The sequence below is a fragment of the Sceloporus occidentalis genome, unplaced genomic scaffold (genome assembly GCF_023333645.1).
Source record: "Sceloporus occidentalis isolate IW3139 unplaced genomic scaffold, rSceOcc1.0.p SCAF_40, whole genome shotgun sequence".
NCBI classification, from domain to species: Eukaryota; Metazoa; Chordata; class Lepidosauria; order Squamata; family Phrynosomatidae; genus Sceloporus; species Sceloporus occidentalis.
The window spans coordinates 7,932,355-7,949,186 of NW_028317020.1; the positions used below are offsets into that span (position 1 = coordinate 7,932,355).

Consider the following 16,832-nt stretch of genomic DNA (forward strand, 5'->3'; position numbering starts at 1 on the left):
ATCCAATGTTTGCATAATGGGTTATGCAGTGTGAGATATTGCACACACAATGTGCATTCAGTATTGACACAAAGAACGTCTTTCATGTTTGACTGAAAAAAAACCATTTCTAGTTGTTTCTCCTATCTGGTTTTGGAATTAAACATCTTGATTTATATCCTGATTTTTAGCACAAAGACACTGTGGTTCCCTATCTCCTGAAGCTGGTAAAGGGTCTTCCCAAAGTTCTGTGGATAGAAGAAAGCAACGCACGGAAGGGCAAAGGTAGTACTTTCTTCTTCATCGTCATATGCAGAAATAGGATCTAATTATTGTTGATGACCTTCAATAAAACCCTGTCCTTAATCAAACAGTACACCAATATACCACATTTATTAATGATACCTATAAAATGCTATATCTTCACCGAGTCTTACTGCTAGTCCTTTCCCTGTTCTCAGGATCACACATTACATTATACGGTCATCTGCAAAATACATTATTATCACTTGCTTTCAGTCACATAAAACTAGGATCCAGATCTTAAAGAGATTTCATTTTTATGTGACATAAATAGTTAGTTTATCATGTAATTGCTGCTGTTCACATTCCATTTCTTTTAAAGGGTCCTCCTTTTTATAACAATATATTTTTTGGCAACAGGGACGCTTCCAGTGGCAGAGATCTTCAGCTTCTGTCTTGTGACTTTACTCTCAGATGTTGCTCACAGGGATCTGTCATTCAGGAGTCAGGTAAATGGGTTTTCTTGAATTGACATCTGCCTTCGCAAAATTTTGCATCATTTTGTTAAACGGCTACTTCCAATCACTGATTGCAACTCAATTCCTAATATTTTGGCTGAGAAAGGAAAATGACTTTTTGGTGTTTAAGCCACATTGTGGGGGATACTGCAATCAGGAAAAATAAGAGCACGTACATTGAACGTCAGACAATCCACCTAGTGTGGGATCCATGGCTAGTACAACAAGGCTCTGGTCTCCAACCATTTATGGAATTAAATGCACCTCATGTCTTCCCTCTTTCCTTATCCTTCTCCTGTCGCAGTTCCACAGCAGGGTTACTTGATTGATAACATTTGATTTTGATGAAATGTAGAAATATTTAAGTGGTCTTAATTTAATAAAATCATCATGTATAACATACATCATTTCAGTAGAGAACGTTTTACGTCGGTGCTTTACTGGTAGTTGTCCAGCTCCCGCTGTTTTTCTGTAATTAGTCGTAAAAATATACGTCTGGTACATAAAGCTTGAATATGTTTTTTTGTTTTGTAGATCTTAGAGACTGTTCTGGATGTCATGCAATGTTTACTGGGAATGTGCCAGTCACCACAATCCCATGATAAAGGTAAACTAGATGAATACATTTTTTTGTTCATGATAGTCACTGTCAATATGTAAACTGTGAAAATATATATATTTTTTTTACCTTTACTTGGGCAAGAATGGCAATCCTACATGTAGCAACACAGTTTAATAAATCTGCCTTGTGTTGTATTGTAGAATACCTGTGTAAGTATGCAGTGCCATGTCTAATTGGCATTTCCCGGGCGTTCGGACGTTACAGCAACACTGAAGAATCTCTTTTGTCCAAGCTGTTCCCGAAAGTCTCTCCCAAGTCTTTGAAAGCTCCAGATGAACTGGAAGGGGTTCGCAGGCGTTCCTTCAATGATTTCCGATCCATCCTACCAAATTCCCTGCTGAATGTGTGTCAAGGTGACTCGCTAAAAAGAAAGACCAGCAGTGTGTCCAGTGGATCCCAGGTACACACACACCTGTACTTTACCACCCCATTCATTAACCCCTTGATGACAATTGCCGGTCCGGGCACGTCACAGAAAATCAAGTCGATAACGACAAATGACGTGCCAGGACCGGCACGTCTTTAAACGGATGCAGAAAGCGATCTATTTTCGCTTTCTGCACCGAAACGGCGTTGCTGTAATGCCTCGACCTCGAGGCATTCAGCAACGCCACGATCGGCACTCGGGGCCATCTCTGGCCCCTACCCGGGGCGTCAACATCCGCCATACATTGTATGGCGGCAGACGCCCGTTTTAAAAGCGTTTAGGAGGCGATCAGGAGGCATCCAGCGACACCAAACACTTACCTCTGGATGGACTGTGACCGCTCCGGAGAGCGGTCACAGCCACCGCTGCCGGTGATCGTCACCATCAGCAAGATGGCGGCGGCCCGGGAAAAAAACCAATAAAGACGAAAAAGTTTGCTAGATGGTCTCCAGACCCTCTAGAGAACTCTGGCTCCACTTGCAGGTTGAATACAGGTACTGCATTCAACCATACAAGTCAATGGAGCCCAGCTTTCTAATCACAGTGTGATTAGTAAAATTAAATAAAAAAATAAAATTAATAATAATTAGAAAAAAATAGTAAAAAAAAGTAAAATGTAAAAATAATTTCCCACTGATGTCACTATCAGGGGAACCTTCAAGTTGAAAAAAATGTTACATTTTTTTTAAAAAAGGCAAAAAAAATTATATATATATATATATATATATATATATATATATATAAAATATATATTTTTGTGAGCAAGTCCTAAAATTAGCATATTAGCTTAAAACAATTCACGCATGGAAAGAGTTAAAATACTGGCATATTAAATGCCCATGGGGTGTCTACTTTAAAAAAAAATGTATGATTTGATGGGGTAAAATGAATTGGCCGGGTTCAACAATGTCCCAAATAACACGGGGGGAAGGATGGCCACACATCTAATTTCCAATTAGAAAAATGCACACATACCAAATGTGGCCTTTTAGTTCCCCCAAAAAGTGACAAACCCATGCATGTGGGGTATCACTGTACTCAGGAGATGTTGCTGAACACATGTTGGGGTTTCGTGCGACAGCAGCATAAACCAGGAGCTGTAAATTCATACATAAAGTAGGTGTGTGGGGGAAAAATACACACAAAAAAATACTACTGCAAACTTTGAAAAAGTTCTGGTGGTAAAATGTGTGCATGCAAAGAGTTAAAATACCCTGGGGTGTCTAGTTTTCAAAAATATATGGCTTTGTTGGGCATACTGAAATGGCCCGGCTCAAAGATGTACCAAATAGGACATGGGCAGTTGATCGCCAAACGCCAAAGTTCAACATTGAAAATGCGCATGCCCCAAATGTGGCCCTTTTGCCCCCAAACAGCCAGGCAAAATCATTCATGTGAGGTATCGCTGTACTCAGGAGATGTTGCTAAACACATATTGGGGTGTTTTATGATTGTGACATATACCAGAACCTGTTTATTCATACCTGAACAAAATGTGTGTGAAAAAACAAATGCAAAAAAAATTACTACCATAAAGTTTGACAAAGGCTGATGGTAGAATTAGTGCTTGGAAAGGGTTAAAATACTAGCATTTGGAATACCCTGGACTGTCTAGTTTTCAAAAATATATGATTTGATGGGGTAAATTGCGTGGGCTGGCTTCAAATATACCCGAAATGGCACATGGGGAGAAGAATTACCAGATTTGGAAAAAATGGCTTTGAAATAGCAAAACGCTACCTGTACTTATTGCCCCGTAATGTGTAGAAAAAAGCAAAAAAGCATAAAAACATTGTCACGAAGGGTACAAAAAGTAAAATCGGCCTTTGTCACGAAGGGGTTAAAAAAACCATGTATTGCTGTTTACAAGTTGAAATAAGCAATATATGTTTTATAACCATCACCTTCATCATGGGAACAGCAAACAAGTTATTGATAACAGGCAAACTTTGTAAGGAGGGTTGAGGAGAAGAGGGAAACCTACAGGGGCAGAAAATTGATTAGATATTGCTGGCCCTGCCCACTGTTAGACACTAACCTCAACTTCACTGCAGTGAACTTTTAACTAATTTTCTCCAAAATAATTACACTGATTGAAAACCAAAATCCATAAGTGATTATGGAAAGAAAAAAAAAAAAGACCAAGTAACCTGCTGTGCTGTATATATGTTTTGTGCGTCTTGTCACTGTGAGTCCTCACATGAACCTTGTGTTTTGCAGGTTAGCCCGGACCGTATTGTCCCACCCCCTGGTTCTCCTGCGGGATCCAACATCCAGTATTTTGAAGGTACTGTGGCTATGTGACTGTATAATTTAATTTTCATCACATTAATCCAGAGCTAGGGATCATGTAAAATATGAGCCGGAGATACTTCTCCATGGGTAGTCCTTTCACAGACCCGGGGATATCTTTTGTAGCTTTGTTCATGGATGTACAGAATATGTTTTTGTTTAACATTTGCTTTCCCAGTAACTAAAAATAACTGATCACCTCTCTCTTTGCTGAATTGTTTACATTGTAGGATTGCTTAAAAAAATGTTTGATACTTTTTTGTTGGTCTACCGACTTTTATTTTCCATTTCCAGATTAGTTTAGTTTAAAATCACCAAAAAAATATTGAAGATGTTATATTGAGCCATTTTCGTGCAACTTTCCAACATTCTTTTATATTGTCTCTTCTTCTCAACCAGGCTCCTACCTACCAGATGGGAGTGCAGTGGATCCTGACTATTATCTCACCACCATCAGCTCCAGCTTCTCAGTCTCTCCTCTGTTCACTGGCATTAGCATCAAGGAGTTGGATATCCCGCAGGACATACTGCGTCAGCTGCTTAGCATGGTAAGGTAGATACTTGAAAAGACTTAGTTTAATACTTTCTTTGTGATTTCTATAAGATGTTATGTTGTCTTTGGCATTGGAGCCCTTTTGCTTCTAGACTTGCAGGTCAAAATTTGCAGAGAGCTAACACATGACGGCCAACCACGCTCATTTGCTAGTCAAAGGGAATCCACGCAAACATTTCCAAGAGAGGATAATAATGTTTTGCAGTTTCACAGGAAGTATAATTTTATGGGTAGTATTGGATTATAACTTGAAGCGGTACAGATGTTATAGTAAGGTTAGAAATTTTCGATTTTAATGGTGTATACTAAAGATGGCAGTTGTGTGGAATGTGCATGAATGATTAGTCGCTGAATTTTGTGGTGCTGAAACATTTCATCCTACATCGTAACCTGTGCATTATGAATAATGCACTCTGCGTGTTTCTTCTGCAAGAATGGTTGGTTGGGTTGACGTATGATAATTAATTTAAATAATTAAATTGATGAATTATTTGGATGAAATTCAAGAAAATATAACCAAAGGTAATAGTTGGTGGAGAACACTATGCTCCAGTCCAATTCAAGCATATGGAGAAACTGCAAATGTTGTTGGTGTTTCACACAAATGAACTACTTATTAGACTTGGGCACCAGGGGGCTCTTCGTGTTCGTCTTCGTGCTCGTCTTCGGCAAAAAAAACAACTTCGTATTCCGCGAATATTCGCCTGGTCCTGTCTTCTCTTCGGGCGAATATTCGCGGACACTCTTCGTGCTCGGGTTTTCTTCGTTTTCCCCGGTTAAGGGGTTAAAACGGGGTTAAAGCCGCTCTGGCGCCAGGAGTTTAAATGTCCGTATGAGCAACTCTATTGGTCGTCAGCAGGGGGCTCGTCTGCCATTGGTTGATGGCAGACGAGCCCCCTGCGGGCGACCAATAGGGTCGCTCGTACAGACTGTTATACTCCAGGTGCCGTAATTGTTCGACAGATCCCGCTGGTCTCCCTGTTCTATCATTTATTAACTGATAGAACAGGGAGACCAGTGGGATCTGCCGGGTAAGTTGCAGCATTGGGATTTTAAAAGTCTGTACGAGCGACTCTGTTGGTCGCTCGTACAGACTTTTAGGCTCCTGGTGCTGTAACTTACCCGGCACATCCCACTGGTCTCCCTGTTCTATCAGTTAAATGTCCGTACGAGCGACCAATAGAGTCGCTCGTACGGACATTTAACTGATAGAACAGGGAGACCAGTGGGATGTGCCGGGTAAGTTACAGCATTGGGGTTTTAAAAGTCTGCACGAGCGACTCTGTTGGTCGCTCGTGCAGACTTTTAAAACCCCAATGCTGCAACTTACCCGGCACATCCCACTGGTCTCCCTCCCTGTTCAATTAATTAAATGTCCGTACGAGCGAACAATAAAGTCGCTCGTACGGACATTTAACTCTGTACAGGGAGGGAGATGAGTGGCATCGGCAGGGTAAGTTGCAGCATTGGGGTTTTAAAACCCCAATGCTGCAACTTGCCCTGCCGATGCCACTGGTCTTTAACTAATTGAACAGGGAGGGAGACCGATGCCACTGGTCTCCCTCCCTGTTCAATTAGTTAGTCCGTGCCGGGTTAAATGTCCGTACGAGCGACCAATAAAGTCGCTCGTACGGACATTTAACTAATTGAACAGGAAGGGAGACCAGTGGCATCGGCACTGCCGATGCCACTGGTCTCCCTCCCTGTTCAATTAGTTAGGGGTTAACTTTTTTTTAAAGGGTTAAGGGGCCGTGCAAGTGAGCCTATTGTTCGCTAGCACGGCCCTTTAACCTATGGATTTCCGCTCCCGTTAACCCCTTCGATGCTGTGTTAGATAACGCAGCATCGAAGGGGTTAACGGGAGCGGAAATCCATAGGTTCGCTGTCAGGGGCTACAAAGACCCTGCGAGTGAGCCTATTGGTCACCTGCAGGGTCTTTCTCTGGCATCAACCAATTGGTTGATGCCAGAGGAGGTCCCTGTAGGCGACCAATAGGCTCATTCGCACTGCCCTGTAGCGTGACGGCGAACCTGCGGATTTCCACTTCCGGGAACTGCCGCGATGCCGCGAAGCCAAGAAGCCAAGACAAGGTAAGATGAAGGGGGGGAATGGTAGACGAAGACGAAGACAATCACGAAGATCTTCGTGGTGTGTGTCTTCGTCTTCGCCTACGTTTTACCGCCGCCGTCTTCTCTTCGGCGTGTCTTCGGAACGAACACGAAAACGCACTCTTCGTGTTCGTTTCCATGTTCGCCCGAAGACGAATGCACAAGTCTACTACTTATACTAAAATAATTACGTGACTAGATCATCAAATATTGTATGAAAGGTTATGTGCTTTTTTCCAGGTGAAGCAGATCGTGGCAGATCCATTTCTGAATTCACTGGATGCCCTGATCACTGAAGTCATAGAGGTATTTTGTTCTTATTTCTTAGATAGAATCACTCCGTTTGTCTTGTGCTTTGACATCATCTGCTATAAAAAGAAAACTGTACAATGTCAATTGTCAATGACTGTCCTGCCTTCTTTGGATCATATATTTGGCATGTAAATGTCGGCATTAAATAGATATCCTTTTAGTAGAGTTACTCTGTATTCATGCGTTCATATTGAATGTGCTTATAGACTGCTAATGTTGAACAGCCACATGAAGTAGTTTATTTAGTTCCTACCTTTTACAGTCGTTGTACACGCAACATGGATTTAGCTTTTTAAAAGTGGAAGACGTTTTCTGAAAGTAACGTCAATTTTACCAGGCTGTCCGTGTTGAGCCACACCACCAAAATGCATTATGTTATTAGATTTCCTTCAGGGATATATACATCCTTAAGAACATCCTGGTAAAGGGGTAGTTAGCCTAAAATTGATTAATGTATTCTCGTTATCTTGCAGCCTGAAAATAAATACATTTCTTTTATGCATGTTTTAAGGCAAATCCCAGTGCAGACCTTTACTACAAGACCTTTAGTGATCCACTTTATGTGGCAATGTTCAAAATGCTCAGAGACACGCTGTATCACATGAAAGGTAAGTAACTTATTCTTCTTGAGTTAATCAAATCCTGTCCAGTGAAAACAGTGATTGTATAAACAGAATGCAATAAAATTAGGCTTCTCAATCCCAAACATGCTTTATGGGCGACGTTTTTCTCCTCTGTGTGCCATGAACTTGTTCCTTAATCACTCGCTTGAAATGTGTAGTCAATTGCAGCCATGTACCTTCTGTTCCTTGAACCTTTATTTTAATTTCAAGATTGTTAGGTTTCTATGTTCCACACGTTGTGTTCTTTTGCAGTTCTTTTTTTCTCTCTTTGTCTTACTCAGCACATTGTTCATACCTGTCAGAGTGAAGGGTTACCACAATTTTAACAATGGCTCATCTGTTTAGACCTCCAGACATCATTTGTGAAGGAGATTCATGACTTTGTGCTCGAACAGTTCAACAGCAGCCAGTCTGAGCTGCAGAAAATACTGCACGATGTGGACAGATTACACAATGAGCTCAGCCCTTTGAAGCTAAGGTGTCAAGCAAATGCAGCCTGCGTGGACCTTATGGTATGGGCAGTTAAAGATGAACAAGGTACATTATTTTAGTTGTTTCTTGCTCAGGCTTTGGGCGATAATATGCTTCACTTGCTTTGTTTGCAAAAGAGTTATAGTCTGATGAGATTGAAACCTTGTTATATTTATTTTTTAAACAAAGGTGCAGAAAACTTGTGCATTAAACTGTCAGAGAAACTGCAGTCCAAGACCTCCAGCAAAGTCATCATAGCTCATATGCCCCTTCTGATATGCTGCTTGCAGGTGCCTTGTTGTTTTACTTGAGTTTGTTTAAATAATGTAGTAGAAAATGTTGTCAATTCTTAATGTTTGTATTTGTGACATACTATTGCACCCATGGACAGTGTTATAACTGAGCATGGGTACTTCCATATATTTGTAACATAAAGAAAAGGGAAAAATTCATGCAACAGTGACATTTTTGAAAACAATTTAAAATGTGTGTAATAAGATTAAATATGTATGTATATATTATATATTTCATTGTATTACTTTTTTTGTGTTCCCTCAGGGACTGGGACGCCTGTGTGAACGATTTCCGGTGGTGGTACACTCAGTGACACCATCTCTTCGGGATTTTCTTGTGATTCCATCTCCAGTGCTGGTGAAACTTTATAAATACCACAGCCAGTATCAGACAGGTACACCGTCCAGACAACCCAGTTTCATTATGTGTTTTCAAATAGTGTACCATGGAAGGAAGTTGAGGCTGACTCCTCCTTTGTAATTGTTCTGTAACATTGTAACATTTTCTCCTATTACCAGGTGCCAATGACATCAAGATCAGTGTAACCAATGAGCACTCAGAATCCACCATGAATGTCATATCTGGCAGGAAGAGTCAGACCTCCATGTATGAGCAGCTTCGAGACATTGCCATAGAAAACATCTGCAGGTATCATCTGTGACACAGTTATCTATTGTCCTGTTACTGCTTCATTTGAAACCTAAGGTTTTAGACTTCTGTATATATGTTTAGGAACTCAGACACATAAGGCTTAAACGGCTCATGTTTGGTGTTTTTAATGTTTTTTCCTACATAACCAAACAGCCAGACAGTCCTATTACAAAGATCGTGTGACTCAATCTTGTTCTCGTCTTAACGTCTATAAAGGCCATTAGATTACGTGTGCTGATACAATTTGCTTCTTGTTGCAGATGTTTAAAAGCTGGCCTGACTATAGATCCAGTTATCGTGGAAGCCTTCCTTGCCAGCTTGTCCAACCGCCTGTACATATCACAGGAAAATGAAAAGTATGTCGTTGTTTTCTGCATCAGTCGCACTTTTAGCAGCGGGATGGGAAACTACAATTCTTCAATATGAGTAGCTATCATTGGCTTTTTTAACTACCCTGGGTATATTCTGAATTTCTTAAGTATATTGAGTTATGGTAACTTAATCTATATATAGTATGAAGCATTTGTATTAATTCAGAGGTACTGGTAGCATGGTCATACTCCCCACCCCCCAAATAGGACTTGTGTTTGACGTGAACCTTTTCTTTTAAGGGATGCCCACTTGATCCCCGACCACACAATTCGTGCCCTGGGGCACATTGCTGTGGCTTTGAGGGATACACCCAGGGTGATGGAGCCAATCCTTCAGATTCTGCAGCAGAAGTTCTGCCAGCCCCCATCTCAGCTGGATGTCCTCATTATAGACCAGCTTGGATGCATGGTCATCACTGGCAATGTAAGAAATGGGGTTGCTATTGGGTTCTAGACTGAAACACAGAAATCACTGTAAGCATTGACCGCGTATAAATTGAGAGTAGGTTCCAAATTTGCATATTCTGAGATTGTAGTAGTGCCTTATCAGTAACATAACCAGTTATCAATATTTGACACTGGAAATTATCCCAGTAATGAATGCACCTTCTTCAAGGCAAGACAGTAACATGAGGCCAATTATTTAGCATCACTCCAAAAGCCAAACTGTTGGATGGTATTATCAGTGCAGTATTAATAATGATTTTCTAGCTGTAATGATATTCCATTACGTTTTATTTATATAGCGCTAGCAGGTTCCGTAGCGCTGTTACGATCAATGAAATATTGTTATTGTGTGTGACTTAAAATTAAGTCACACACAATACCCCAGCTTCGTATTACTGTAATTCATTGTTCTTCTAGTAGTTGGAGAAGTAAGCTTTGTCCACCTCTCTGCCAGTCAGTAATTAGTAATGTATCATTCCTAGCAATACATCTACCAGGAGGTGTGGAACCTGTTTCAGCAGATCAGTGTGAAGGCCAGCTCTGTGGTATACTCTGCTACCAAGGATTATAAGGATCATGGATACAGGTGAGGCCAAGCTGCTGCTTCATTACTATTTTGAAACAATCCACAGTATCGTCTATTGTGGCTTGTCGATTCTGAGTCTGTGTCCAGTGCTTCAACATATCATTACCTATCGCAACAGGCACTGTTCCCTGGCCGTCATAAACGCCCTGGCCAACATTGCTGCCAACATCCAGGGAGAACAGCTGGTGGACGAGCTGCTGATGAACTTGCTGGAGCTGTTTGTGCAACTGGGGTTGGAGGGGAAGAGAGCCAGTGAGAGAGCCAGTGAAAAGGGCCCAGCACTGAAGGTGAGCAGCGTGTGCATGTCCTGGAATCCTTACTATTGGGACACTAATGCAATTTTGTAAAAAGCCGCTCTGTGACACTGCCTACGAGTTAGTGCTGCATTAGTGCGAAACGCGTTGGGCGTTTGCTGTTCCCTTGAGGTGTTAGCTATAGACTCCAGCAATAAACCTTTTACCTTTGGGTTTAACTTTTTAGCTGTGGACTGCTATTTGTCATGCCTACATTCTTATTTTTTGTTGTAGTTTGTTGAAAACTGTAGCATTAAACACCCCTTTTCTCTCTTGTATTCTTTGTCCACCTATCCTAACTTTTCTTCCACTGCCTATTTTATTATTACTCTGACTCAAGTGACTGGGCCAAGCCCTACTATTAAACCAAAATTGCACTGCTTTTTTCTTAACACTTAAGAAAATTCTGAGCAGAGCAGACCATATAGCGTTCAAGTGTCCTTGTTTCAGCTGTCCATTGTGATACATCATGAATTTCTGGGATTGGGCATCCCTATTTCACATATAAAACATTTTTTAAGGAGCAGTTACAGAATGGCCCCATCCCCACTTTATTGTCTTACCTGTGTGAGCTCTAGTTGACATCTTTCTCTTTTTTTTAGTTTTAAAAGTTATTCGTGCCTGCAGGTATAATCCCATCAGCATACCTAATGAATATTACGCATTTAATGCATGCACTGACATGCAAATATTTGAATGCATTTTCTTTTTAAGGGAACAGGCCATCTCTAATATTATTGCTGTAAGATGTTAGTGTTAAGGGTAGTAATTAAGCAAATTGTGATGTACAAAGTGTGCATGAACATCCATAAATATTTTCCGATGTCGGGCATATTCAAGGTTATATAAGAGATGGTGGGTAGGATATTGAGAATTAGCCTTTCTTATTAAAATTAAATCCAGTGCTTTGTTTTGGTTTGGTTCGAACTACGTCCGCTTACCCAGTAGCTGAATTCTGAAAAACAATTACCGTATTGGCTCGAATATAGGCCGCACTTTTTTCCCCCACTTTAAGTCTTTAAAGTGGGGGTGCGGCCTATATTCGGGGTCTAGCGCCCGACGCCCAGGACATGCAGTCCCGGGCGCCGGGCAGGGTTAGGATACAGATCCCCCGCAGCGGTGCAGGGGACCTGCATCCTACTCCCCGATACGCTCAGACAGCCTCCCCTGCCAGCACTTTCCACGGGGGGGGTGCCGGCACGGGAGGTTGTCTAAGCGCATCGTGCGGATGGTACGCACGATGCGTTTTACCTCTGCCCCCAAGACTTACCAGAGGAGACTCCCGGGTGTCTTGCGGGGCCGGCGGGGGACATCTACGCAATACGCGTACACAACTTCCGGTGCCGGCACATCAGCTGAGTGCCGGCACCGGAAGTTGTGTACGCATATTGCGTAGATGTCCCCCGCCAGCCCCGCAAGACACCCGGGAGTCTCCTCTGGTAAGTCGGGGGGGGAGAGACAGAGTGGCAGCATATCTCGGGGGGGGGGGAGACAGAGTGGCAGCATGTTTTTTTGGTGCTTTTTTTAAAGAAAAAAACTTTTTCTTTTAAAAAGCACCAAACTTTTAGGGTGCGGCCTATATACGGGGGCGGCCTATATCCGAGCCAATACGGTATTTATACCTCTTCCTCACTTTTCACTAATCTCAAAATTCCTTTGGTCAATGTTATACGTATGGCAGATTATTAATTTATATAGCACCAATCCTGTACAATAGACATACTTTTCTAACATTTTCTACTTACACTAACAAAAACTAAGGAAGGATCTGCCCAAATTAATTTACAATCCATTTCCACACCGTTACGGATTTTAACTGTGACATATAAGTATAAGTGATACATACAATTTGGACTGTTTATGTTCATATCGGGGAAGTGTAAGGGTTTACCTTTGAGCCCCCAGGTTTCAACCTAATTCATGGGGTGAATGATGTCTTAACTGAGCGTCTCAGTTGGTGCTTTTCTCGTTAGTATATCGCAGCTGAGATCCTTGCTTGAATACTGGAGACTTAGCTCAGAATATCTTTAGCTCCAGACAAGTCATGGTTTTCATTAGTACCATTATTAAAACCATTTTGGTTGCCACCATAAGTGAGTCACTACAATAGATGGGCTATTACAGGGTTAATCTTTGAAGAGTTTCGGGGTCAGAGAGTTTAGAACTGTCTAGTTATGTGTAATGAAATAGCTTGTAAATACAGTTCAGCTAACATATATGCCTGCACATAGATGTCTGTCCTGTACGATGACAAAAAATCAGGAATAATTTGTATTTTAATTTTATTTTTTCACCAGCAACAAGCAGAAGTCCAATGAAACTGCTGCTGTTGCTACTCTAATTTTTCTAATGTTGGGTTAATCATGAGGAAGGGGGGGTAGGATGCAATATTTAGACTAGAAGCCTTCTGGCTTGAAGATCTTCAAACTTTAATATGTAGCGTGCAGTACAGAGCATAGATAGGATCCCATAAGAAAATGGAGGTTCTTGCCTTGCAGAGCCTACAGTGTAGGTAGGTTGCAAGACAGAGAAAATAAGTTTCCGAGACACATGGGCCTGACAAAGTTACTACTTTCAGAGTAAATACACTCATTGGGTTCAGTGTCCAGCCCCAAAGGTGTTCTGGAGATAATATGCAAGTCTCCTTGCTCCAATCCTTCCAAAAACATTGCTTCTCACCACATGCTTGGCGCATCTCCTGCAGACAAATAGGTTAATCTTGGTTGTAACTTCCATCTCCAGATTTAATTTCCATTAATTTGTCCAATTTACAAACGTAAACCCATGGAAAAAAATCCATAATCTTAATCACCAAATGTAATTGAAAACCCAGCAATATCTAACCTTAATTGCAAATACAGAATCTAGCACTAAAATACATTACCAAATGTAATCCTAAATGCAACAGTAATATAGAACCAGGCTACAAGATACAGCCAAACAATTACAACCATAACTTTATCTAAAACTTTGTGGAGCTTACATTGACTAAGCGTTTGTGTAGACCTTTATAGGCCAAGTCCATATTAAAGAATAGCCTTGCAAGTAAATTAACACCTTTTCACCCCTTAGGATGTGGCAGTATGTAAATTTATGCTGAGCCTAGTGATGTCACCATGATATCATTGGCATTCAAAATGTATAAGAGATATCCCAAAAAGGATCTCAATCCATACTGCACTGGAATAGTGCCAAAAAAGAATGAAAATAGTAAAAGAAAAAAAACATAAAAAATACCATACATATAAATGTATATGTATGTAAAAAAAATCTCTACTGCCAGTAGTAGTAATAAATATATAAGTTAGGGTGATATGTAAAGTATGCGTGTGACCCTCTTGGACATACAAAAATATGTATGTGGGATATGACTGTAATCAGGGCATGTTGACGAGCATAAATTGGGTCATTGTTCAGCTGTGCCACCTACTGTGTATAACAAATTCTAGATTTGTCACTAATAATTATGTTTTATGTATATATTTAAAAGAGATCGTACTTGTCCGGAAGAAAATGTGTAATTTGTGTGGATACACCATGTTACAAGTCCCTAACCTGGAATTAATTATGATAGATATTTGGCCTGGCTCAGTGGATAAGCCTTTTAAGAAGTCAACGATACTGACTCATCATAAGAGTTGTATAGGTTTGCCGGTGACAGGCTTTAATCGATGCTGCATTCAATAGATTATGGAGTTTTGGGCCCTAGTGTGACTGCATAGTAGTGTTAGGTATGTGAAATGGTTAACAGATCCCTACATTCATGTTATTTTTAACATTTGTTCAACTGTTGTTTTTTGACTTTTAATGTGGCAACTTTGTCAAGGTTTCCACCTACAATTCAGTGAAACAGACCAAAGTCCTGTGGTTGTAGAATGCCTCAACTCTTCACTGGATCATGATGTACATTGGCCAAGGTCCTGTTTGTCTATCTGCTGTACTTAGCACCGACAGGGCTTTGCCCTGCTAAAAACAGATACTATGTGAACTGCGACAATTCTCCTGCCCAGTAGCCATTGAAAATAAATAAAATGGAAGTTAATTATTATTTGTAAAACTTGTAATAAACTCAAGGACGGACAACTATATACTTATAAGGGCTATAAGCAACATTACTTTGAAGGCATCTACCAACTTTCCTAATTTTACAATACATGTTAACATTTTTTTTGTTTAAAATGGACAACCCCTGCTTGTTGTATACACACAGTGTGTGCTGACACTTTTGCTGCATGTATCCAAGGTTTGATTCACCTGCATTTAGTAGTAAAAAAGGTACATGGGAGAACGTATCGGGTACCTGTCCAATGTGCCACTCCTGGTCCTCTGTCCACTTGTAGGGACATCTAGGTCAACTGAATGGTTACTTAAAATTGTTACATTACATTAATTGTCTTTCATTAATGTGTGTGGTGTCTTATTCTGTTCTCTGCGTTACACAGTTTGCTTTCTATCTTCATTAATGGACCAGGCATTTATTATACTTTTCCATTTTACATCGGAAGTCTACTTGATGAAAGCACTGCAGATCTTGCTGGTGGAGAAATAAATGGAGTCTAATTGTGAGGCTGTACAATTTGTAGGATTCAATTCGGGTGGATTAGCATAAAGTGTAAACCTTGTTATTATCTGAACTTGCAGCTGGCATACGGAGGAGATGTTTTCATGTGAAGTGTTCTAATAATGGAATGTTGATGTTGTCCTCCTACCTAACCTTTTGATATAATGACTTTTTGCCAGGCCTCCAGCAGTGCGGGGAACTTGGGAGTTCTGATTCCTGTAATTGCCGTGGTGAGTATCAATAAATCCTATGTTTGTGTGTCAGTGTGGGCTGCATTGACCGCTTTACTTAAATTTTCTTGGATTTTTTTCCCTTGCTGATTCTTGACTAGATCATGGTATCTAGTGCCCCCCTAATAGGGACACCCACTCATGGGGTTACTCATGATGCTGCTCTAGTCACATTTTGTTAGTGTGTTTTAATGCCATGGCTTGTTCTGTATGGATTACAAAGTTTGTCATGTTACTGCCCACCCACATATCATGCAATCCGTCCCACATGTGCAATGGATGCGTTCAGTTGAGAGTGGCCCCAAAAGTTTGAACACTGATGGGACTACCCTATCACTATGGAGTGTATGGCACTCTGCAAGTGTTTACTCTTTACAGCAATATCTATACCTGGTCCTGTATTTGTCTATTATTTTCACTACATGCCCCACAGATTGTGTGAACCTTCGAATGTTGATATGTGGCCTTTTAAAATGTCTGATGAAATTTACCCTGTAACAGTGTAGCAATTAGTGTTCTAAAGTAGCGACTGTTTCACCTTAGTAGAGTTGTTTGTTGCATTGCAGTAAGGACTTTAATATTCATGCTACTATAGCTACCAGGGGCTTCCTTAGTGGTGGTTTATAAATAATTGGGGAACAATATCTATAGAAATGAATCCAAGCGGATGCCAGCACTCCACATAATTTTGAATAAAAGAAACCAAAAAAAAAGATATAAATTAATAAAAATGAAGTGTGAAATCACTTAAACTTTTAGCCTACATTTACTGGATTTAGAATACAAATGTTGATGTATTTTTCTCCCTTTTATGCTTCTCATATTAATGCTATAAGAAAGTTATGAAATTTTGAATATTGAATCTGCACCCGAGTACCTTTTTAGAACAGATCCAAGCTGTAGTGCCTACACATTATCTTCTGCTGAAGTTAATAGTTATATTATTGCTGAACAAGTGCAAATATTTATCAACCTTGTGTAAAGCAGGGGCACGTGCTGCCAAACTTCCTCGCTTCTCTTTTAGACTTGTCAGCCCTTGAATCTTCCATTTTATACCCTGCCAGTGATTTAAAAGCAAGAGACTATTTGACTTCAATGGAATCTTAAGATTTGTGGCAAAGGGTGGCATAATTTTCTTAAAGTCCCCCCACCATTAAAAAAGCTATGATCAATCTTCTTCCTCCGGAGGGGGACATTAAGCTGCTCTCCTGGTTTTATTATATGTGTGTGTGTGTGTGTATATGTGTGTAT

At 40.6% G+C, this 16,832-nt stretch overlaps 1 protein-coding gene across 1 annotated transcript in view; it reads left to right on the plus strand.

The window, feature by feature from the left end:
- LOC149290338 (phosphatidylinositol 4-kinase alpha-like) overlaps nucleotides 1–16,832 on the plus strand; it is a 61,554-nt gene that overhangs the window by 15,166 nt on the left and 29,556 nt on the right. Inside the window, exons 3-19 of the mRNA XM_089489522.1 lie at nucleotides 171–264; nucleotides 643–731; nucleotides 1,275–1,347; nucleotides 1,503–1,762; nucleotides 4,010–4,076; nucleotides 4,481–4,629; nucleotides 6,983–7,048; nucleotides 7,566–7,662; nucleotides 8,023–8,214; nucleotides 8,338–8,438; nucleotides 8,707–8,836; nucleotides 8,961–9,090; nucleotides 9,354–9,449; nucleotides 9,705–9,888; nucleotides 10,394–10,497; nucleotides 10,616–10,784; nucleotides 15,531–15,581. Of these exons, the coding sequence (XP_089345648.1) occupies nucleotides 171–264; nucleotides 643–731; nucleotides 1,275–1,347; nucleotides 1,503–1,762; nucleotides 4,010–4,076; nucleotides 4,481–4,629; nucleotides 6,983–7,048; nucleotides 7,566–7,662; nucleotides 8,023–8,214; nucleotides 8,338–8,438; nucleotides 8,707–8,836; nucleotides 8,961–9,090; nucleotides 9,354–9,449; nucleotides 9,705–9,888; nucleotides 10,394–10,497; nucleotides 10,616–10,784; nucleotides 15,531–15,581 (2,052 nt within the window). The remainder of the gene's footprint in view (nucleotides 1–170; nucleotides 265–642; nucleotides 732–1,274; nucleotides 1,348–1,502; nucleotides 1,763–4,009; nucleotides 4,077–4,480; nucleotides 4,630–6,982; nucleotides 7,049–7,565; nucleotides 7,663–8,022; nucleotides 8,215–8,337; nucleotides 8,439–8,706; nucleotides 8,837–8,960; nucleotides 9,091–9,353; nucleotides 9,450–9,704; nucleotides 9,889–10,393; nucleotides 10,498–10,615; nucleotides 10,785–15,530; nucleotides 15,582–16,832) is intronic.